The sequence below is a fragment of the Pteropus vampyrus genome, unplaced genomic scaffold, assembly GCF_000151845.1.
Source record: "Pteropus vampyrus isolate Shadow unplaced genomic scaffold, Pvam_2.0 Scaffold77, whole genome shotgun sequence".
Classification (NCBI taxonomy): Eukaryota; Metazoa; Chordata; class Mammalia; order Chiroptera; family Pteropodidae; genus Pteropus; species Pteropus vampyrus.
The window spans coordinates 5883040-5907287 of record NW_011888858.1 but is presented as its reverse complement, the minus strand read 5'-3'; the positions used below and the strand labels follow the sequence as shown (position 1 = coordinate 5907287).

General features: G+C 36.7%; 1 protein-coding gene across 1 annotated transcript in view; it reads left to right on the top strand.

Annotated features, from left to right (window-relative positions):
• The window catches only part of CWH43 (cell wall biogenesis 43 C-terminal homolog), a 52931-nt gene extending 29825 nt beyond the window's left edge, over positions 1–23106 (top strand). The window contains exons 5-13 of the mRNA XM_011362653.2: positions 417–539; positions 5178–5257; positions 7600–7705; positions 8762–8897; positions 10552–10701; positions 15461–15605; positions 18998–19059; positions 19818–19973; positions 22844–23106. Coding sequence (XP_011360955.2) covers positions 417–539; positions 5178–5257; positions 7600–7705; positions 8762–8897; positions 10552–10701; positions 15461–15605; positions 18998–19059; positions 19818–19973; positions 22844–22922 — 1037 coding nt within the window. The 3' untranslated portion in view covers positions 22923–23106. The remainder of the gene's footprint in view (positions 1–416; positions 540–5177; positions 5258–7599; positions 7706–8761; positions 8898–10551; positions 10702–15460; positions 15606–18997; positions 19060–19817; positions 19974–22843) is intronic.
• The last annotated feature ends 1142 nt before the right edge of the window (positions 23107–24248 follow it).

Here is a 24248-nt window from a genome sequence, read left to right as displayed (position 1 = left end):
ACAAACACTGCCGTGTTAACCTACATAGCCTCTTTTGTGCTCCTTGACTTGGTGCACGAGAAATCTCTTTAGTGGAGAAGATTGAGTCCCCAAGGCCATTCAGAGGGCTCCTTTCTCTTGTGCTCTACCCTCCACTAAATAATCAACAGTCAGTGATGTATACTCTTGGCAATCTGACAACTAGGAAACAAGAAATTAAAAAAATCTCTCATCCAGGTTCCTCCTATTTCTTATGATCATCCCAATGATCACAAGTAGTATTGGAGTAAATGCTTTGGTACTGAGATAACTTAATAACTGAATTTCCAGGGTGTGCCCATTTAATTGAAATCTTGGCTGCTGGAGTTTATCGTTAGAAGGATTTTTGGATTAAAATGTGATATATTCTAATATATTCTTTCTTTCTCTTTTAATAGGGACAGTGATGCTAATTATTGGGCTGAATATGCTATTTGGTCCTAAGAAAAGCCTTGACTTTCTTCAAACAAAAAATGGCCCTAAAGTGCTTTTCAGAAAGAGTGAAAAATACATGAAAATTTGTAAGTATGGTTTTGCTTTCTTTTTTTAAAAAAAATTTTATTAAAATATAAATTTTCAAACGTATGAAATTAAAGAGTATAATGAACCCTCATGTGCCCTTCTGCAATTCCAACAATTATTAACATTTTCCTAATGTTGTTTACAGCTATCTTCCTAATTTTTTTTTTGGTGAAATATTTTAAGCAAATATTTGATATGTCATTTCAACCATAAATACTCTGTATTAGTTTTGTTTCACTTCTAACATAGATAAGATGATTTAACAGATACAGTTTTCAAAATGCTTTTTTCTAATAGTTGAGACTATTTATTCCATTTCTAGTTCTCCCTTTTTTAGGAGATTAAATATGTTAACTTTTGGAATATTGATGAACTAGAAACTCAAACCTGAAATTAGTTTACTATTCAATATCTGACCCATTTCAAATGGACTGAATTAAATAAAAATATTTATTGAATGTATAAAATTTGGACCTATATAATGAAAACTATAAGACCCAATTAAAAGAGATGGAAGAAGATACAAAGAAATGGAAAGATTTTCCATGTTCTCGGATTGGAAGAATCAACATAGTTAAAATGACCATATTACCTAAAGCATTATACAGATTTAATGCAGTCCCCATCAAAATCCTATCAGCATTTTTTAATGAAATAGAACAACAAATCATCAGATTTGTATGGAAGCACAAAAACCCTCAATTGCCAAAGCCATCTTGAGAAAAAAGAATGAGGCTGGAGGCAGCACTGTGCCTGACTTCAAATTATACTAGAAAGTGACAGTAATCAAAATGGCATGGTATTGGCAGCAAAACAGACACACAGACCAGTGGAACAGAATCGAGAGTCCAGAAGTAAACCCTTATTTACATGGGCAAATAATTTTCGCCAAAAACGCCAAAAACATACAGCGGAGAAAGGAAAGCCTCTTCAATAAATGGTGCTGGGAGAACTGGAAAGCCACCTGCAAAAGAATAACACTAGACTGTTGTCTATCACCACACACCAAAATTAACTCAAAATGGATTAAGGACCTAAATATAAGACCTGAAACAATAAAATGCATAGAAGAAAACATAGGAACTAAACTCAAAGACCTTGGACTTAAAGAAGATTTTATGAATTTGACCTCACAGGCAAGGGAAGTAAAAGCAAAAATAAATGAATGGGACTACATCAAACTAAAAAGTTTCTGCTCAGCAAAAGAAACCGTCAACAAGGTAAAGAGACAACCATCCGAATGGGAAAATATATTTGTAAACAACACCTCCGATAAGGGCCTAATATACAAAATATACAAAGAACTCATACGACTCAATAGCAACAAAAAACCAAACAATCTAATAAAAAATAGACAGAGGACCTGAACAGACACTTTTCCCTAGAGGACATACAAATGGCCAAGGAACATATGAAAAGATGCTCAACATTGCTAGCTATTAGGGAAATGAAAATCAAAACCACAGTGAGATACCATCTCACACCTGGTAGAATAGCTATAATCAATAGGACAAGTAATAACAAATGTTGGAGAGGATGAGGAGAAAAAGAAACCCTTATACACTGCTGGTGGGACTGCAAATTGGTACAGCCACTATAGAAAACAGTATGGAGGTTCTTCAGAAATCTAAGAATTGATTTACCATATGATCCAGCAATCCCTCTACTGGGTATTTACCCCAAGGACTTGAAAACTCATATCTGAAAAGATATTTGCACACTGATGTTCATAGCAGCATTATTTACAGTGGCCAGGACATGGAAGCAACTGAAGTGTTCTACGATAGATGATTGCCTAAAGAAGCTGTGGTACACATATACAATGCAATATTACTCAGCCATAAGAAGAAATACTGCCATTTGCAACAACATGGATGGACCTCGGGATAATCATGCTAAGCGAAATAAGCCAGACAGAAAAAGTTGAAAATCACATGATATCACTTATATGTGGGATATAAACCTAAAAGCAACAAAGGAACAGGACAAACAGAGACTCATGGACATGGACTATATAGACTAGTGGTTACCAGAGGTTGGGGTGGGGGGAGGGGAGGGGTAGACGGGGTATAGGGGGTCAAATATGTGGTGACAAAGAAATCTAACTATGGGAGGTGAACACACAGTATAAATATATATATGCTTTACTGTTAAAGTGTACAGCTGAAACTTATTGGATTTTGTTAACCAATCTCACCATAAAAAAATAAATTAATTAAAAAAATTTTCAGTAGTGTATTAGGATATAATATATTCTATAACTACATAGTGTTATGTAGAATACAAAGTAAAAATTAGTCTCTATCCTCAGTGATTTGATACTTTACTAAAGACAATATTATAGTGTAAAAAGATAGAAAACAAGCTAAATAAAATTTCAATATAATTCTAAAAGAAATGTCACAAAGCAGTAAGACCATTATATAAAAACCTTAATATATGTTCCATCAAAATTTGAGATTATATTAAAATTTAGGGGAAATTTAAAAATTTTAGAGTTTTGTTGGTGTGTTTTTATGTTTTAGTTATGTCCCTTGAAACCAGGTCTGGCAGTTTTTGTTTGTTTTTAATCCTGACAATTTTTGTTGTTTTTATTTATTATTCTTAAGAACCATAATTCTTTAATTCATTCATCAAATTAAGGCATTTGAAACAGTTTATTTGCAAAGCTGTTTAGACAATGTTATGTGATTTTTAAAAATAGTTTATTTTTAGAGCCATTTTAGATTCACAACAAAACTGATCAGAAAGTACAGAGCTTTCCGTATACCCTGTGAACTCACATACACACAGCCTCCCCCACTGTCAACATCCTTCATCAGAGTGGTACATTTATTACAACTGATGAACCTACACTGACACATCACTATCACCCCAAGTTCATAGTTTACATTAGAGCCCACTCTTGGTATTGTGCAGTCTGTGGGTTTTAACAAATATATAATGACATGTATCTGCCATTATAATATCATACAGTTTCGTTGCCTTAAAAATCCTCCATGATTTGCCTGTTTATCCCTCCCTCTATCTATGGCAGCTACTATATTTGTCTTTTAAAAATTTTAATAGATTTTATTTTTAGAGCAGGTTTAGGTTTACAGAATTATTGAGAGGAAAGCATATAATTCTCATATACCCCATCTGACTCCCACCTCCTCCCACAATTTTCACCATTATTAACATCTCACATTAGTGTGATACATTTGTTACAATCGATGAGCCAATATTGATAAATTATTATTAACTAAAGTCCATAGTTTACAGCAGAGCTCTCTTTTTTGTTGTCTGTTATATGGGTTTTGATAAATGTATAATCTCATGTATCTACCATTCCAGTGTTATGCAGAATAGTTTTGCTACCCAAACATTCCCTGTGCTCCACTTATTCATCTTTCCCTCCCTCCTCTGAACTCCTTGCAACCACTGGTCTTTTTACTGTCTCCATTGTTTTGCCTCTTGTAGAATGTCAGTCTTTTAACTTCAGAGTTTAATCTATTTTTATTGTGACTTCTCATTTATTTGTATAATCTTACTATTCTTTTTCTTTTTCTACTTTCTCTAGGTATATTTTTTCCTTGTTTCTTTTCTTGCTTTCTTTGCAATAATTGTTCTTTTTTCCCCTCCTCCCTACTTCTTTTTCTAGTTTGGAAATTATATTCTATTTGTTATTTTCGTAGTTGGTTATTTTTTTTCTCAGCACATTAAAGATATTCCCCTGTTATCTTTTACTTTTGCTGATGAGAAGTCAGCTGTTTTTGCTCCTTTGAAGTCAGTCTGTCTTTTCTCTCCGGCAGCTATTACGATTTTCTCTTTGTTTTGGCATTCTGCAGTTTCATTGTGGTCTATCTAGATGTAGATCCTCTTCCCCGCACCACCCACCACTCATCTTGCTTGGGAGTCTTTTTGGCTTTCTGAATCTAAGAGTTATGTCTTATCAATTCTGGAAATTCTCAACATTATCACTGTAAATATGGCCTCTTTTTCATTCTTTCTTTTCTTTCCTTTATGACTCCTGTTAGATGTGTAGGACTTCTTATCCTCTTCCCCATGTCTATTAACCTCTTTCATATTCTCTACCTTTGTTTTTAAGCTGTCCCATTGCACTAATTCTCTAGTTAGCTTTGTCTGTTCTGCTGTTTATCTTGTCCATTGAGCTTCTAATTTAAATTATAATTATATAATTTTGTTTTTAGAAATCTATTGATTTCTTTACAAATTTTCCTGATCATTCAGTTAGTCTTATGTGCCTTAGTCATACTATTGAATGCCCTCTTTTATTTTTCTAAACATGTTAAGCATGCTATTATGAAAGTTCCAATATCTAAAGTAGTTGTGGGCTTGATTTTACAGGGTATTTTTTCCTGCTTGTTTCAGTTTTCTTGTATATTATTTCCTGTATATATTAATGATTCATTTTTACTTTAACCTCATGATCACTGGAATATTTTTAGGGAAGTCTTTGAAACTTGGTTTTAAAGTATGGTTTACATATGCATGCTGCACATGAAAATTAACTCAGGAATTAGACATTTCTCCTTTGCACAAAATCCTTGGTCAATAGGCTTCATAGTGTCATGAAAATTATTTTTTAAGCAAACTTAACTTCTTTTAAATAAGTATCTCTTCTTTCTGTTTAGTTTTGTGGCTGCTTGTTGGTGTAGGGTTATTAGGATTAGGACTACGGCATAAAACCTATGAGAGGAAATTGGGCAAAAGGGTAAGTAATTAAAAATATTGATAATTTTGTAAATATATATATTTATATATATACATTTGTACAGTTCACCATTATGATTGAACTATAGACTTAAATCTAATGACCCCAGGGCCCTGGATCCCATCTCCATAACCTAGGTCAGAGGCTGATAACATAGTGGGATTATTTTATGTAGGCGGGTTCTTGGGACAGGATAGACCCATATACTAGAGGCAAACTGCTTATGATTTTGTTATATGAAGTTATTTTTGTCATCCCATGATTTAACATATCTAAACCATGAAATAAAGAATTATTTTATGATGGGCTGCTTTGTACTGTCTGGTAGATATTGCTGAAGGCAACAGTGTGAGATTCTTTGACTTAAGAAAAATCTTACAGATAATTGTTGATTTTGGAGATTTTGGGTAACTTGTATATTGATGGGTCGTGGAAGTTTTCTTGTCTCTTTCTTTTCCGTCTTGCTGTCTACAGTTTTAAATGTTTTATTGATCTTGTCTCTTCTAGAAAGGTGGGGAGAAGCAAGAATAAGTCATTGCAATGTTGTACTTTCTATCTGCTCCGATAAAAAGTTTCATGAGTTTCATAAAGCAGTTAGAGTTACAGTTTTGGCTAAGATAGATTTTACGGGTTAACTTTGGATTTTAGTAATCTGTATTACCAAGCAAATTTTTCATACTAAAGGAAAAGCCGTACTGAGGATGCAGGCAATGCTCCCCTTGTTTACCTTTGTACTCCTAGCACCTCACAGAGTGCTTGGCACATACTGAGAACTCAGTAAATATTTCTCGATTAAGTAAATAATTAATTACATGACCTTTTTCTTGTACCCTTTATTTATTAGTCATTATTACTGCAAATAATATCAGTCACAAGAAGGTACATAAAGCCAGCCAGGGATTCTTTTCAGAAGGAGTAATTTCAGTTGGATTTAATACCTTTTATTTATTCATTCATTCATTCATTTGATAAATGTTTATTGAATGTCTCGTGTGCTTGGTGCCAGGGATACAGAGGTAAACAAGTTGAACAAGATGCCTGATTTCATGGAGTTTACATTCTAGAAGGGGAGAAAGACAGTATTCAGAGGAATACTATCAAAGAAGGAATCAAGGACGACTTATTTTTCTGGCTTGAGTAACTGCATAGAGGGAGGTAGCATTTGCTAAGATTGGAAGAATGAGGGAATACTAGGTTTTGGAGTGATAAAATCCAGAGTTAATTTTACAAATGTAGTCATGTGTAAAGTGAGAACTTGACAAATATTATGCTTCTTGAAACCTCTGTTGATGTTTCCATTCTCTTTAAATGACATTCACTAAACTGAATAATCTTTCTTGTATAAAGATGAAATGTCTCATTCACTGCTGGTGGCACATTAAGCTGTTTATGTTGAGTAGCGACCCTCCTATGCAGAGAGGTTACTGTTTAACCTTCTCCCGACCTGAATTTGTATGGTCTACTTTAAGTAGTTTTTTTTTTTTTCAGTTGCGATGGTGGATTTGTTCTAATCCAGCCTACTTTTCCACAGGAGCCCTGTTGTAGATCAGTAGGTATTAGTTTGAGATGGATGGTTAGGGTTAGGCAGTGCATTCTCTAACTGAACCCATGGACCCAAAAGAGGAACTTTCAAAGGGGACTGTGCTCCTGAACTTTGAACTTGCCAGGACAGTAGGGGAGTAACACCATTTATAAGCTGATTAGAATTGGTATATCACTTTATAAATATGTTAAAGAACTCTATGTATCCCTCTGTGATCTCATTCTTTTTTCGGTGCAAGGGTAACCCCTTCCTGAATCTGGTGTTTATCATTTTCATCTATTTCTTTATATTGTTACAAAATATGATATATCCTTAGACAATATTGTTTTTCTCCCATGTTTGTAACTTTATCTAAATGACATCTGACATATATATTTTGCAACTTACTTTTTACTTAAAATTATCTTTGTGAGATTCATCCAAATGGAAATATGTAGCCTTAACTCATTTATTAGGACTACGTAGCAGTCTGTTATGTGTTTGTGACACCATTTATTTTTTTATTTTCCTATTGAAACAACAGCCAGATTATTTCTGATTTTTTTTCCTATTACAAACAATGCTTATTATAAATGTTTGCATTCCAAACATTCCTCCTGACTTCTAAGCTCAAGCTAGAAATTCACAGAAGATTATGAGAATACTATATTGCACATATCTCTATGAAGTAAACGTGGGCAAGTGTATAAGAAAATTCCTTTGCTGAAATACGAATTTTGGTGGAAAGAGGTGGAAAAACTGGGTCACGGAACCTGTCATTGTTCAGTCATCCTGAACTACCATTCAAACTATTTCTCAGGCACCAGCCACAGAGGTCTCTGCTGCCATCTGGCCTTTCAGGTTTGGCTACGACAATGAAGGCTGGTGTAGTCTAGAAAGGTCAGCTCAACTGCTCAGTCAAACAGGTAAGACTTGCTGGAATTAGTTTTAGGTTTTGAGACTACCGTTGTTACTTTTATTTTGAGCAAGATCATAAGTAATAGGAGGAGGGTTTGCTGGGTCATAAAATAATCTCTTTTAAAGGCTTTACTTTGATGGGCAACTGCAGGAGGATTAAGCTTCTAACCACATCTGTCTTTGTTCGAGAGCAATTAATTCAGTTGATTCTGAACAAAGCCTCATATTGGGTATCTACAGGGGATTCTTGTCATGACTTTGCTCTTAGAGATGCTGCTGCTGGTGGCTCCTATCATTTGGGGACCCACTGCTGGGGACCAGAAAACTGTCAGATTAAAAGGCAGCATGGTTCAGAGTCATGCTCATTTGTGAAGCAAATTGCTTTCAAGAGCCTAAGGGGCCATTTTTAAGTTTTGGTGCCCAGTGGAGCTCATCTTTGTATGAAACATCCTTGAAAATATGTGGGCATTTGGTTCTTAGATCAACTGCAGGGAGCATGGAACAAGATACATAAAGGGCTGAACTATTCTGGTTATTCCTAATGATACGCATGTCTCCTGGGAAATTGCTGAGGGCATGTATGAGTCTAATGCTGCTGAGAAATTTCCTTGGCCTTCAGTCTTTTGGTCCTGAGTACAGGCCTCTGAGGCACATCTGGCCAGGGTCTGGAAAAAACAATATACTTAATTCTGTGCCAGTATCATGAAGGTGTTTGCCTGAGAATGAAACACTATTGTGCAACACTCTATTGTTTTTGAACATATATCGAATGTTTGAGAAGGCATTAAGCTTACTTGAAATATGGGGAATGATGTTAAGAATATTTGAAAATTTAGAAAAGCTATGTTTTTATCCTCTCCTGCATTTTCTTAAGGTACCCCTTGTATTAATTACATACTAAATATGGGAAAATTCCCTATAGCTCAGATTTGAGCCACTTTACTTTCGTGACCCTTCAGGAATTACTTTGTTTTTGATTTATGAGTAAAAGTTTGCTAACTGTTTTTGCATTACTGTGGTGAATCACCACATGCATTTCTTTTTTTTTTTTTTTTCCTGAACAGGGGCAGATTTCATAACGATTTTGGAGAGTGATGCTTCTAAGCCTTTTATCGGGAACAATGACTTAGCCATGTGGCTGGGGGAGAGGTTGGGCTTCTATACTGACTTTGGTCCAAGCACAAGGGATCACACTTGGGGGTGAGTGCACCTTGGGTGCTAATCTTGAACATAGTCCTGAGAGACTAGGCAGCATAGGCTTGGAGACTGTCAAACCTTAGTCCTACGGCTGTGCTCCACTGATGCCTCTTGGAGGATGAGGACGTGTTGAAGATATGCATGTTCCATGATTGTTTGAATGGTTTCCCTGTTACTGGATATTTTCAGTTCTTCCCTATTATAAACCATTGAAGGTAGGTGCTGAGATTATAACAGTAAGCATGTCTGACCTGAATGCTGTCTTCATAGAGCTTACATTCTAGTGTGAAGAAAGAAAATAAACATGTACACAAAGAAGTAAATAAGATAGTTTGAGCTAGTGATTAAGTGCTATGTAGAAAAAGAAGCAGGCTACCGAGAGAGAAAGTACTGGGTGAGCAGGGGCAACAGGGGATGCTCATATAGGTAGGATGGCCAGGAAGGTCTCTTGAAAAACCTTGTGATAAAGACCCAAGACCCAGCTGTGGAAAGAGCTGAGGGAACCGCCAGGGTAAAGACTTGAGGCAGAATCAAGCTTGGTGTGCCTGACGGGGGGCTGGTAAGAAATGAGGGCCAGGCGGGCACCTGATCTTAGAGAGCCCCATAATCTGTGCTGAGGACTCGATTTAATTCAGTTGTGATAGGAAGCTATTGGAAGATTTAAGACAGGAGTGATCTGTTCTGACTTATATTTTTAAAAGATCATTCTGGCTATTCTTGGAAGAACAGATTGTTGGCAACTGGAATAGGCGCAGGGAGACAGATGACGAGGTAGATGGACTAGTACAGGTGAGAGATGACGGCGGGAGCTGTGGAGATGGAGAGAAGGGGGCAAATTCAGGAACTGTTTTGGAACAGAGTTGACAGAACTTACAGATGGTTTAGATGTCAGGGGCCTGGAAGTGAAGAACCAAGGGCAACATGTAGGGTTTTGACCAGAATACCTGATAGGAGATGATGCTGTTTGATGGGGCTGGAATGACCAGGAGAGTAGCAGGATTGTGCTATGTTTGAGATGGCCCCGGATAGTAAAGTGACGCCCAGGAGGCAGTTGTGGGTAACCTGGAGAGCCGAGTAGGACAGGAAACGCTGGACCTGTGGATCCAGGCACTGTTACTGTAGAGACGGCCCTGTTGCAGGGCCTGCATGAGGGGGCCAGAGAGAGAGTGTGCATGCAGCCGGGGGCGAGGGGCCGCCTGAGGCCGAACTCTGCTCATCCTTTTCATATGTAGTTCTTTGATTTACAAGTGAGGCAGACCATGTTTTCATATTGTTATTGGATGGTTTTTAATTTTTAATTTAGTAAATTGTTACATCATGGCTTTGCTGGTGAGATCTTGCATTCACAAATGTGTTAATATTAGAATTGTTTATGCAAATATGTTGTCAGAGTGACAATGCAGGTAAAATGAATTTGGTGTATTACTAATTCTGCCCTTTTTGTGTCTCCAGTTAAAGTGCTGTGCTTAGCGACACAGTGAGACAGGCTGAATTGCAGAGATGCAGGGAACTGACAAGCCAACCGCCATATTATTGCTCTGAATGCCCCTCAGTGGGATGCTTGAAGTGTGACACATCCCTTTTTAACACATTTGCTTACTCCTGTCTGCATGATGTTGCCGGCCCAACAATGATGTTCCTTTTCATTCCTATACAGGATTATGGTTTTGTCAAGATATCCCATTGTGAAATCGGAGCATCACCTTCTTCCGTCACCAGAGGGCGAGATTGCACCAGCCATAACACTGACTGTCAACATCTCCAACAAATGGGTGGATTTTGTTGTGACACACTTTGGGAATCATGAGTGGGTGTCTTTGGTTTATCTAACAGTACACAAATGCCAAGAAATATTATTAACACATTACTTTGATTTCTGTGCAGTGATCTTTCTTACTTCTTTCTTTTCACCCCAAGTATTTTATCCTGTGTTGTTGCTTTTAAAAATCACCTGAAGAAACATTTGAGAGGCAGGTGGTCCTTAGCGGTGGTAGAGGGCAGCAGTGACGGCCATGTTAGCCAGCAGTTACCAAGCAGATGCTGTGCTAAGTAAATTATTGTATTTAGTCTGCATTTTGTATAAAGTAAGTACTATTATGGCCCCATTTTACAGATAAAGAAACTAGACTGAGAGAGGTTGGATGACTTGTCCAGTAGGGTCACATAGCTAGGAATTAGGTTAACTAGACGGTAGAAAAATAAAATTTCCTTTTCCTGCAGGCTTACTACAGTTGGGACTATTGTTGGGATTTGAGAGTACTAAGTGACATTCTATTTTCCCTCATGTTTTCACAGTCAACTAATAGGTAAGCAGAGGTATCTGGCAGGGAGATCAGAATGCCACTTTTAATTCTAATGCATCCATATGGACCTGCTAATACATCCCTTGATAATACATGACACTGGCTCTCCAAAAACGGCAAGGCTACCCATCAGGGGCAGAGTTTGCCCTGTCAACCTCTTGCCTTGGTCAGTAGAATAAGCCAGAAAATAGCTTGTCTGCAAACGGGCAGTTTCCAAGGAGAAGAGAGAAGAAGGATTTGAGACAAGCCTGCCCAGTTACTTCTTCCAAACTTAATTAATTATAAAAATCCTTCCCAAAAGTAAAGGGTGGAGAGAGAGAGAGGCCAAAGATAGCTTTCCAAGAAAGTCCCTCTACAAGGAGACATGAGGAATGGAGAATGAGTTTTATCCCTAAAGAATAGTTTCACAACCAGTGACTTGACTTAGTACTGAGTAAATCACAAATAATGCCAAGAATATATTGTAAAAGCAAAGATAAAGGTAGATAATTTATACTCTACCATAGTAAACACGCTGTAATAATAATAGAAACACTGATGTCAAGTGCTATAAAATAGGGCATACAGGTCCTATCCACATTAATAACACAAGAGGCCACCGAGCTTTAAAGTGACATACAGAACATTAGAAAAAACTTTGTCGTAGTATAAGTTTTACCTAAACAAAACGTGTCTGCTACCTTTATTTTCCTGGTTACTTTGCTTTTTCTCACAGTGTTATGTGGCTCTATGAAAGTATACTTGCATACTTTCCAAAATAAGTCAGAGTATAAGTAATATAAACAAGCCATCCAAAGTAATTAATGTGAATCATTCGCTAATCAGACTCTTGCTTGCCTCAGAAATAAGAATGTTTGGAAGATAGATGATACAGATAGTTCATTTTCTCTTTAAAAAAAAGCTGTTTGAAGAAATGCCTTCTGTTTCCCCCAGTAATTTTCATGTAGCAAGTATAAGCATTCAGAACTCATTCTACTGACTTTAAATTGCACTTGAATTGGGTTTATTTTTTTTTCAATAGGCACTTTTATGTTTAAAGTTTGCAAAGTTTAAAACAAAGAAACAGTTGAATCCACTCCTTTCCTTCTTCCCTTTGCTTTCCCCACCACCTCCTTCAACTCCCTCCAACCTCCTCCCCAATGTGAAGAATAGACTTGAAAGGGAAGAGAAGACTAAAAGACAGCCCTCAGAATGTCTGGAAAAGAGGAAGTATAGCTTTGTCTAACTGCCTGTTAATCATGTCTGTAAAGCTCTCTGATGAACACCATATCCTTTACTTGCTATCTTACTTGATTTAATAATAATGACAACATCAGCGGTAACAATAGTAATTGACACTTACTGAGATGTAACTCCTGGGAGGGAGGCAATGTAGTCTAAAGGTTAAGAGTGTGGAATTCCAAAACCTGGAATCAGACAATGTGGCTTGAATCCTAATTCGGGAGTATCCTTCACTAATTATTTAGCTTGAGCCTCGGTTTTGTCATCTGTAAATTGGGAGCAATAATCTTGCCTATTTTATAGAGTTCGTGTGAGAAATGAGATGTATTATCTCATGCAAAGTATACAAATATAGTAAGTGCTCAGTTAATTCTGGCCATTATTATCAAACCAAATCAGACAACTCTAAATGTAAAGTACGTCAGGCAGCTTAAGAATTCATTCATCAAGCACAAATCAAGCACCTGCCGTGTCTGAAGCACAGTCCATGTCCCCACAAGTGACATGAGGAAGAACGTGCTTCGAATAATTTGTGAGACCATCATTACATGTTTTCGTTTGCCTTGTTCTCCAATACTAAATAAATTCTTACTGTGAATAAATATTTAGAGATTTTATTTTTCTAGTGATTATGGCATACAAGCGTGAAATATCGGGAATAAATTACAGAATGCTTGTGCATGTAATTAGCTGATTCAATAAGATTTTTTAAATTGCTGACTACACAAATATCTCCTTACAGCCAATAAATAGGAAATAGCAGTGTTTCTTAGAAGTCTTTAGGTACACGTCACTTTTTATTCAATTTTAAGCCATTAACTGAGCCACCAGTTAATTACCATTTTGTATTTTTATCTATAACATGCATACATGTGCAAAGGGGAAAGAGCACAGAACCTGTAGTTTGAAAACCTGTGTTCTAGTTTTGGTTCTGCTGTAACATAACCTCAGTGAGTTTCAGTCTTCTTATCTCTGAAAATCGGATAAAATTCTCTTTTTCAGCCCACATGATAATGTTTATAGGGCTAATCAAATATCAACAGATAAGAAAACAGAAAACGTATGTATTCTCTCTCTCTCTCCCTCTCCCTTATATCCATACATATATTTTCTATTTTTCTTTTTATCACTGGATAAGATTTATCTCCTGAGAAACTATAAGACCAAATTCATAGATTATTTTCCAATAATATATTGCTAAAATATATTTATATGAAAACACTATCTCTGTTGCAGTGACTTTGGGATTTTCTATACCTAGATTTAAATCCTAGTTCCATGTATCAGAAGGAACAGAATTCACTGCAGACTTAATGGACTACTTACCAATACGTTGGAAGGCTAAAGGAACAGATAAGAGAGATGCTAAGGCACTCAGACACTAGTAACAGTGGGAATCATTACCATCCTTAGGGAAGGGCAGAGGAAATAGTGTTCCCAGAGGGAAATCTGGAACCTGGAAGAGAGGCCACCAGGCAGGGGGAATGTAGCTACTGCCAGAGGGGCTGTGGAAGAAATGCCCTGACTTCTCTCTCCTCCAACTTTTCATCTCCTGCTGATGCCTCCTGTTGGCCAAACATAACTGGAAGTCAGCAGACATGGGAGCCCAGGAGATGAAATCTGCAGGGGTCAGACTCCAAGGGCATAGAGAAGGGCCAAGAATGGATCTGCTGCATAGGGGAGACGGAAAATAACCATATGCATGTTAATCTCATTTAAAAATAGAGCTAAATGCCGCCTGCCTCTCAGTTATGAGAATTCAGTATCAAAGATGTTAAACAAATGGCCATTCTTTTCACGCTTCCGTTTCTTGAGATACCTTTTAATAGTACTCAGCTGTCCACACATACATATCTGAGCTTAGACCTGTCTTTAGATCCTACCTTAATGAGGTTTCTCCAATCTTCTTGGTCCTCGGGGGTCTCCCTCTATCTTCCTTTGTCATTGCTTTCTTTCTTAATCAATCATTCATTAGCTATCTTTCTCGGTAAATGCCTGTGTTTGTTTTACTGCCTGTTTGCTCTTGGATTCATTCCTGGGTTGTCTTCCTCTCAGCTACGCATTGCAGGGAACCACATTTTCCAGAGTTTGTTGCCTTCTGGCTTCTGGGTAGGTGTAGCCAATGGGAGGCATAGTGCAAGGTTGCAAGGCAGGAGGAGGGGAGAAGCCAGGGTGTTTCTCATCCTCTCTCTGCTTTCTCTGGTGCTTCGCACAGCAGCTGAGTATCTTCTGTGGCCCCAGGTCCTTCCAGGCAGCCTCCTCTAGAGCGCCATCTCCCACCAGCCAAGGCTAGCTTTTGGACTCTGAGAATATCATCTCCTCGTGTTGTTTCTCTTGCTCTAGAGGTGATATTGGCTTCTCATTGTTGCTAAACTCTGGTTGCCTCACTCACTGCCGTTTGGCTTCTCATCACCTAGGTAACTGATTCTCTATATTAAGTTCATTTTGTTTCAGTTTTTCTGGCTGGATCACATTAAATATGATGGCCCTAGTTTTCTTCAAATAGATTGACTGTAAACCTGCCAAAAGCTTGATGAACCTGCCTAATTATTTCAGTTATATATTGACAGTGCTTAGAATAATAAAGTATCCTGTTTAGCTAGAATTTGACCAGGAGAGCCTCTTTTAGAAAGTGTTCATTTGAGGGAGCTGAGTAGGTTACATAAGCCAGGTGTGTTCTGTGAATGTTAGGATTCTCTATCAGTCTTTGGCTGCAGTACTGATTATCAGGTCTCAGATCAGTGACATAATTTCTTCTGATGAAAAGTTGAACAAATGCTGTTTTTAAAATAAATATTTAAATCAACTTGACTCCAAATGATTTGTGGGGGAAAATCATGTTGTCCTTAGTCAAAAGTTTGTCAGCCTACTCAATTGAAGCACTGTATCTGGTTCATTTCCATAACATTAAGACATTTGCCCAAGTAGGAATTATTCTGGGTTTGTGTTCTACTGAAGTTATTTTTTGGGAACTTAGGTACCTGAGATGTTTAAACAATTGTTTTGCAATACAAAAAATTTACACTTTTGCATTTTTCTTAGAGATGACCTAGACAGAAAACTTCAGGCTATTGCTGTTTCAAAACTACTGAAAAGTAGCTCTAATCAAGTGATATTTCTGGGATATATCACTTCAGCACCTGGTTCCAGAGATTATCAACAGCTCATTGAACATGGCAATGTGAAGGTAATACAATCTTAAAATCTTCTTCATTTTTAAGCGGGGAAAAAACCCCAACAACTTAATATGTATTCCAGTTGCCTACTGCTGCATAGAAATACCACCAAAAAATGTACTGGCTTTAAATAACAGCAACTATCTATTTGCTCATGTACCTGCAACTGGGACAGTGCTCAGTGGGGATAGCTCATCTCTGCTCCGTGAAACTAGGTGGCTCAGCTGGGGACTGCAGATGACTCACAGGTAGCATGTTGGTGCTGGCTATTGACTAGGAGCTCAGATGGGCTTTTGGCTCGGGGCCCTGGTTTCTATCCATGCATGGGCTACTTGGGCTTCCTTGCTGCATGATGCCCAGGTTCCAAGAGTAAGTGTCCCAAGAGAACCAGAAAGAAACTGTATTGCCTTGTATTACCTAGCCTTATAAGTTATATAGTGTGACTTCTGCCATTGTTGCAGCGTGCTCACATTCAAGTAGAAGACATATAAGACCCATTAAAGGGTATCAAAATCACATTATAAGAATACTGTACAGAAAGTGAGTTATTATAGCATGTTTCAAAAATATAATCTGCCCCATTATGGAAGTTAATTACGATGTCAAGAGTAAAAAGTAAAATAAAATGGCAAAGAGGCTGGCTGATCAGCTAGACGGCCTCAGGACTGCACTCGTCCTTACCTATTCATGTCTAAAACGCTTGAATTTGTCAGTGCACTTTGGGGAACTGACACAAATCAAATCCTGGAGACTGACACATACACCAAAATGCTAACTGCATTAATTTATAACGAGAAATACCATTGTTATATTTAGTTAAGCATCATGTAGATGTCTTAGTCCTTTACATTTTGTTTTCTGCTTCATGACTTGAAATAATATCTGCAGAGAGAAAAGGTTATTCATCTTATCAAGTGCTTGGAAGGACAAGTGAAGGAGAACGGGGCATAATGAGGGTATTCTGCATGTGACAGAAAACACAAAGTGACAGTGGCTTCAATAATAGATAAATGTATTTCTTTTCTTTCTTTTCATTTTCTATTTTTGGCTACAGAAGTCTAATACTTTATGTAAAAGTCTGGGCAGGTGATTCAGCACTGGTATGACACTCTGGTGTCAGGAATGTGTTCCTTCTATCTGTGGTTCCACTTTTTGAGGCTTCCATTCCCAAGTTTGCCTCATGGTCTAAGAAGGCAGTATCCATGTTCTCGTTAGCAAGATAGAAGAGGGGATGAAGAAGGGCCCAAGAGTATAAACAAGTTATCTCTGAAGGGAAATTCTAGGAAACTGACCTCCAACACTTGTATTTACCCCTGATTTAATGTGGCTATCATGGGAGTGATGGATGAGGGAAGAGAAGGCAGATTATCTCAGAAAAGAGATTAAGGAGAGGTCAGAGAGTAAAAAGCATGGAGAGTGTGGAATCACAGAGGCTGCATCACTCATTTACCACTATGCAACAAACCACCTCAAACCTAGTGGCTTAAAACAACAATGGTTTAATATTCTTAAAATTCTGTGGGTGGACTTGGTGGTTTTCTGTTCTTGCCTCTGTTCACTTGTACAGTCAGTTGATGGCTTGGCTGTGACTGAGGGGACAGGTCTAAGATGGCCCCACTCACATGTCTGGGGCCTTGGTGCTGGCTGTTGGCTGGGCCTCTCTCTCCATGTGGTCCATTATCATTGACTAGCCTAGCTGGTGCTGCATTTATTAGCTGTGTGACCTGGGGCAAGTTACATAACCTTTCCGGGCCTTAATGTCTGTATCTGTAATGTGGTGATAGCACACCTTATTGTATTGTAAGGTTATGATGATGAAGTATAAGCAAACGCCTGCAAAGCCCTCAGCCTTGTATGTAGGAGGCACTTAATAAGTGGTGGCTAAAATATATGCATGATGCATGTCTGACTATCTATAAAATCGAATAAGATAAATGTATAAGTACATAGTCTATGAAGTAAAAAGAATGTTAGATAAGATGATATTTGGCAAGTCTAAGGAAAAATTACACTCTTATAAGAGGGAATTCTCACATTGTATGTGTATAAGTGTGTGCGTGTGTGTGGTGTGTGTGTGTAAGGCATATGTATAGTGTTGGGGAAGAGGAATTTGATTTGATTTTTATTTAATCATTTCTTGGTTTCCACGATTATGGTCAGAAGCTGTATCAAGATTGGCAGTGGATTCTTATATAGCTTTTTCTATCAAGAAGTTTATTAATGCAGAGAGTGGTTTTGGTCATAAATGCTTGGATGAACAGATTTTTCTCTTTAAGAGATGAGTATTTAAATTCTACAGTCTTAAAATTTGACAGTATCTTTTTAAAACCTAATAAAATGACAGTTAAGCATATTCAGTTTATTATTTCAAGTGTATACAGCTAAATGACTAAATTTTTATCTTTCCAAGGCAAACCAGAACAGTCCTTTTTAAAAATTTGTTTTATCACTAAAATTTTTGTTTAAATTTTAAAATTTATTACAATTTTTATGTATACATATATATAAATGTATATATATGTGTGGGAAATAAAATAGTAAAGATTAATTAACAAGTATCCATATGTCTACCACCAAGCTTACAAAAAAATTAAGAAATAGCTAATAAATTGTGGTATATTCTTTTTGTGATTTAAAAATGTTTTAAATCAAATTTTAATAGTAAAATTGATAAATGGTTAAAAGTTGGGTATATTTTTTATTTATAGGATTTTTAAAAAGAAGAAAATGAAAATTTCTTTGGTATAAAATCTCCCTCCATATTTAGAGTTTTCCCAACATGCTATAGAAAAAAAAAATGTATATTCTGCTTCTTTGATGAAAAACCACCCTGGTCTCAAGCTTTCAACATCAAAAAGACTCATGATTACTCCGCAAATGTGTTTATTTCCAGTGATTCAATTTAACAAACACAGACTGAGTGCCTGCCAAACGCCAGGTTTCATGCTAAGTACCAGGGAGCCAAAGTGATTAAGAATTCCTCAGCTCAGGAAGGGGAGGGCGGCGACATATAAATAAATAACCATACACAGTGCAGCTGGTGTGCATATGTAGGATGACCGATGAAGATTCAGTAAATTCTGTTTGAGATGAGAGACTTGGAAAACTGCAGGGAGCCAGGGACTGGATTGTAATTGTTGATTTCTCTGCCTAACTCCCTCTATAGACCATGTTCATCTTTGTACTCTGAGCGTCTAGTACAAGAGCTGGATGGACATATGGCAGGTGCTCCAGATATATCTGTAGGATGAATAAACAATTTGGGCCTTAAAGGATCAGAAGGAGCCAGGCAGAGAAAATAGCATGCACAAAGGCATACTTATTACTGTTGCTTACACATTTTTTGGCAGTTCAGAATAGAGCACTGTTTTATGCTTTAAACATTCTCTTCTCTGTTTATTAGGATATTGACAGCACAGATCAAGACAGATGGTGTGAATACATTATGTATCGAGGGCTGATCAGGTGAGCATAGGTGTTTGATTTTTTAAAAAAATCTATTATTACTGTGATCTTTCAGGTCTATCCTGGAGGGAAAAACTTTATGGAAGCAGTTAATTAATTTTATTACTTTTTATAAACATTGATTTGGCTCATTATGTAGTTTAACATTTTTTCAAGTCATAGCCATTATAATGATTTAAGAAGGAATAAATGGCTAAGCAAATTAAGCTTAATTATACATAGAGGACACTATATAACCTATTAAGTATGATAAGTATGGTATGGTGTAAACAGCATGGACCATGGAATAAAAAAGCACTGGGCTTGAATTCCAGCTTTGCCAACTTCAAATTATGCAATCTTGGTAAGTTAACTAACTTGTTAGAGCCACTACTATATTGTGGTGAGGTCTCTAGGTAAATTATATTTTAAAAAAATATCATCCCATATCAAAAAAATGAATATTTTATGTATATTCCAAAATATATTGTGTGAGAGGCAATTTGTATAGACAGAATATTCATTAGTATAAAAAAGGAGAGTAAGGTTGCCAAGCGTGTTTAGTTAATTAAATCTATGTCATATTCCTTACCTATTTATATCATAAAAGCAATAGGTCGATAGATATTCCAAGTAATAAATCAAGGTAATTCTAGTGATATACATAGTAGAGTTAGAAATGGGAAATTGGCTTAATAATTAAGGTGTTATCTAGTAGATCTCATCAAATTTCTGAATGACAATAAAACTTTTACAAACCATTTCTATTTCTGCCACAGATTGGGTTATGCAAGGATCTCCCATGCTGAACTGAGTGACTCTGAAATTCAGATGGCCAAATTTAGAATCCCTGATGATCCCATTAATTATAGAGACAACCAGAAAGTAGTCACGGACCACAGGGAAGTTCCTGAGAAAATTCACTTCAATCCCAGGTGAGTGAGCTCCTTTATGTTGTAGACTACAGTTATGAGGCACAGCATCTCCTCTGGGGACCTTGATATTATCCCACAGTGAACTACAAATTATATTTGGATCTAGAGTTTCGTTCAGGTAAGAGAACTCATGTTAAAGATGATAAAATCCTGCTTGGGTTGAAGTTACGATGCCTGCTTTCTAGGGTAGAGAAACATGTTGTAGTCCCAGCCTCAGGTAAAAAAGATCACATCGGTGTCATCATCGTTATCACCAGCCATCATGATAGACGATATATGAGTGTTTCTCAGACCCTGATCCAAGTGCTTTCTTTGCATGTTATCTCAATTAATCCTCATTGGGTTGGTACTCTTGTCATCTCCATTTTATAGGTAAATGAGTTCAAGCAGAGGAACAGGAAGTAACTTCACTAGGGTTACATGGCTAGTCAGTGACGAAGCTAAGAAGTAGGTAGGAAGCCTGTTAGTGTCATTGGGTCGCTGTGATCTTCAGTGCTGGCTGTACATTAGACTCTCTTGGAGAGCTTTCAGAAGCTACCACTACCTGGGCGCCACCCTAGGCCAATTAATTCATCAGCGGTCTGGGCTTTGGATTTAAAAAAATCTTCCCAGGTTATTCTAACGTGCAGATAGGATTGAGACTATGGAGAGTGGATCATTCATTTCCATTGCAGATATTCTGCCATGTGAAATATGTTGGGTTTTGTTTAGTTTTAAACAGAGGTTATCTGGAAATCTATTTGTAGCAAAACATGTGGTTTGGAGTATGTGCTCTTTTCTCCTCCCATGACTGGATAATGAGAGGAAATGTCTGTATAAAACCAAACCCAGAACATGTCATATTTAGCATTACTAGACGTTTCTACTGTTTTTACCAGCTAATAGCAACTCTGAGAGATCATTTTGTTTGGGGGAAAAAAGGACATTTATCCATTTCCTTTCTTTTTTTTCTTGTCTCTCCTTACAAGATGAAGAAACTGGACCATAATGTAGATAATGCATGTAAGGAGAGCTATAGCCAAGTCTTGATTTGCTTCCATTACTGTATTCATTTTCAGTCTTTGCAAGTGTAATGTGGTTGTGAAGAGCATCGGCTCTGGGGTCAAGCCGCCCAGTTCAAACCCTCACTTTGCCAGTGAAGAGCTAAGTAACTGTGGGCAAGCTGCTTAACTTCTCTCAGCTTCAAGTCTTCATCTGCAAGCAGGGAAAAATAGTAATGCCTACTTCCTGAGGTTATTTGAGATTCGAATGACACATAAAGTTCTTAGACTAGTGCTTGGTGAATGTTCAGTAGTCAACGGCTGCAATAGGAACAATAATATTTGTAGCAGTAACAGTAGAAGTAAAATAGTTTCTCTCTTTTGCTGATTGAGGTGATTTCTTAAATGGAACCAGATCTTGGGAGCAAAAGCTTTCCTGTTTCCTTATTCTCTATATACCATGAGTGTAGAGAAATACAAATAAAATATTTTTGGATAATTACAACTGCATATTGATCCAAACCAACTGTGAAGGGAGCTAGATCTGCTTTCCCATTTAGTTTAATTATGAAAATAATGGAAGTATAAGTAGAAAGCCTGCCTTAATTTAAAAATTCCTTATCAAAAAATATATACATATGAAAACTTATGAAATAGAAATAGTCAAACAATACTAATTTACCAAAAATCCCATTCCTTAATTCAACAGATATTCATTGAGTCCCATGATGCCAGCACTGTGCTAGGCTTTGTGCTAGACACCGAACACAGTGGTGAATAAGACCAAGTCTTTGTCCTATGGGGCTTATGTTCTGGTGGAGAGATAAGCAATTCAAAAGTTATCACTAGTAATCTTTTTGAATACATCTTTGCTTTTTATATGCATATATATCACACAATTATTTCAACTGTGTAAGTGTATGAAACATATTTACGTATGTGTGTATATGTTTATTCATTCTATTTATTAACCTGATTTTTTTCATCCAAATAGTATATTATGAACTTTCTTGCATAATAAAAGTATTCTTCTGAAAATACTTTTTAAATGATTGCATAATATCCCATTGTACAGATATACCAAACTCTAGCTAATCAATTTAATTATTTTTGCATTTATTTTTCCATTATTATAAAAAGTATTCCAGAGGCTTTTTATTAAATCTTTGAACATATCCTTGAATACTTCCTTACGACTCAATTCTAGATGTGGAACAGCAGGGTCAAAGGTTGGGCAAGTTTTTAATATTCCTTATCATTGTTTTCTGTTGGGCAAGTTTTTAATATTCCTTATCATATGTTCTGTTTCCTACATTATGGAGGTTATTTGGATATTGTGATTGCTGATGAGGAAAAGGAAGTCAAGGATTTCATTTGCTAGAGCTATGTAATTGAGTTTTTACCAGTAAAGTAAATAGTTAAGCTACAGCATGTGAGCACTAGACGGAGAAGTTGAAAGTGTGCCAAAATGGATTTTTTAAATGCATAATTGTAACATGAATAACATATCAGTTTTCTTGATCTTTTAACCTGTAAAATGGATATTATTCAAGCTGAGGACTAGAGAGAAAATTCGGATTTATTTTTCATCAATGTTATCAGCCAATAATTCTTAAACAGTTATGCTTTTGGAATGATCCATAACTATGGAAAGAGGACTTCGAAGGTTAAAGTACATATACCTTTCCCATATGTATGAAACTTTTTTTTAGTTCTTCATTTGCTGTTTTATTAATTGATCACATCTCTCTTGATTTTATGACAGATAAGTCAAACCACAATAGGTGATGGTTGAAATTTTACAAAATTTTTCATATTTTACAGATATGAAATTTTACATATCTTTCTGAATGGTTTGTATATGTCAATTACTTTTTTTTTTTTTTTCAGATTTGGATCCTACAAAGAAGGACACAATTATGAGAACAACCATCATTTTCATATGAGTACTCCCAAATACTTTTTATGAACTATTTAAAACAAGAATTCATTGACTGTGCGAGTCTAAGGAAAACAAAAGTATATAAAATAAAATGAAGAGATGAACGAAAGTGAGAAGCTACAAAGAGCCTTAATTTTGAAAAAGTATGGTATCTATGCAGTGGGAAATTCTATCAATATATAAAACATACTGCTTAATGAAGGCATTTTTCCAAATTGTTTTTCTTAAATTTTTGATAAAAAATAGAATGTTGAGTAATATAAGAAAATTTTGCTTCTGGAAATAAAATCATTACAATGTTTTACTTTTTTAATGCTTAAAAATAAGAAATTGATTTATTGATGAACTGGAAAGACTACTTACAAAAATCAAACAGTCTTAAATCCCTCTTGGGACAAAGCAGGGAAAATATGTTTAAAGATTAAATCTAATTTTTAGAAGAGTAATGTGTACATACAACTATTGCTGACTCAGGAACATCAGCATGTCCATCACCATCCTTCTTTGATCTATGGTAGAATCATCTATCTTTTCTCTCATGTTTATATCACTCCATGGCTGTACATGACACACTGCAGTGAGGTCTAATAAGTCAGGCCACCAGTTGTCAGAGAGCACACCACAACACACAGAAGAGTCCCATGGAGTGAATTTTCTTCCCTAGAAGTGAGCAGGTAGGTGATTGGAGAATTCAATCTAATAGCACCATGCCCACAAAGAATGGTGACTTAAATGCTCTTCAGGGAGGCACATACATCTTAGAACTGGAAAGGGCCCTGAATGTTGTTTTATCTTTGAGGGCAGAGATAAAAATTACAAGAGAGAGAATTTCCAAAGGTTTTATGTCACAATCTAAGGAGGTTCCTTGGATCTAATTAATAAACATGTCATTGAGCATATTGCCCTAGGCAAAACATTATGTCTCAGTGGTGGTTTTAAAAATATGTCCACAAATGATTTGGCACCTTCTTCAATAGGTGAAACCTAATTAGCCTCTTTTTGAGTGTGAGCTAGACTCGATGACTTCCGATGAAAATAAAGTGAAAGAGACGGCATGCTACTTGCAAGCTTAGGTGATAAAAGATATTGTGGTCTCTGCCTTAGTCTCACCCTCTTGGATCTGAGAAAAGCCAGCTGCCACGTCATGAGCAGCCAGCCCTATGTAAAGGTGGTGAGGAACTGAGGCCTCTTGTCAACAGCCAAGTGACTGAGCCACCTTAGACATGGAACCTCCTGCCACAGCCAAGCTTCAAGTTGTACTTCAGCCCCAGCCGACATCTTGACTGTAATTCATGAGAGACCTAAGCTCAACCATCTATTTAGCTGTTCCTAAATTCTTAACAGATAATAACT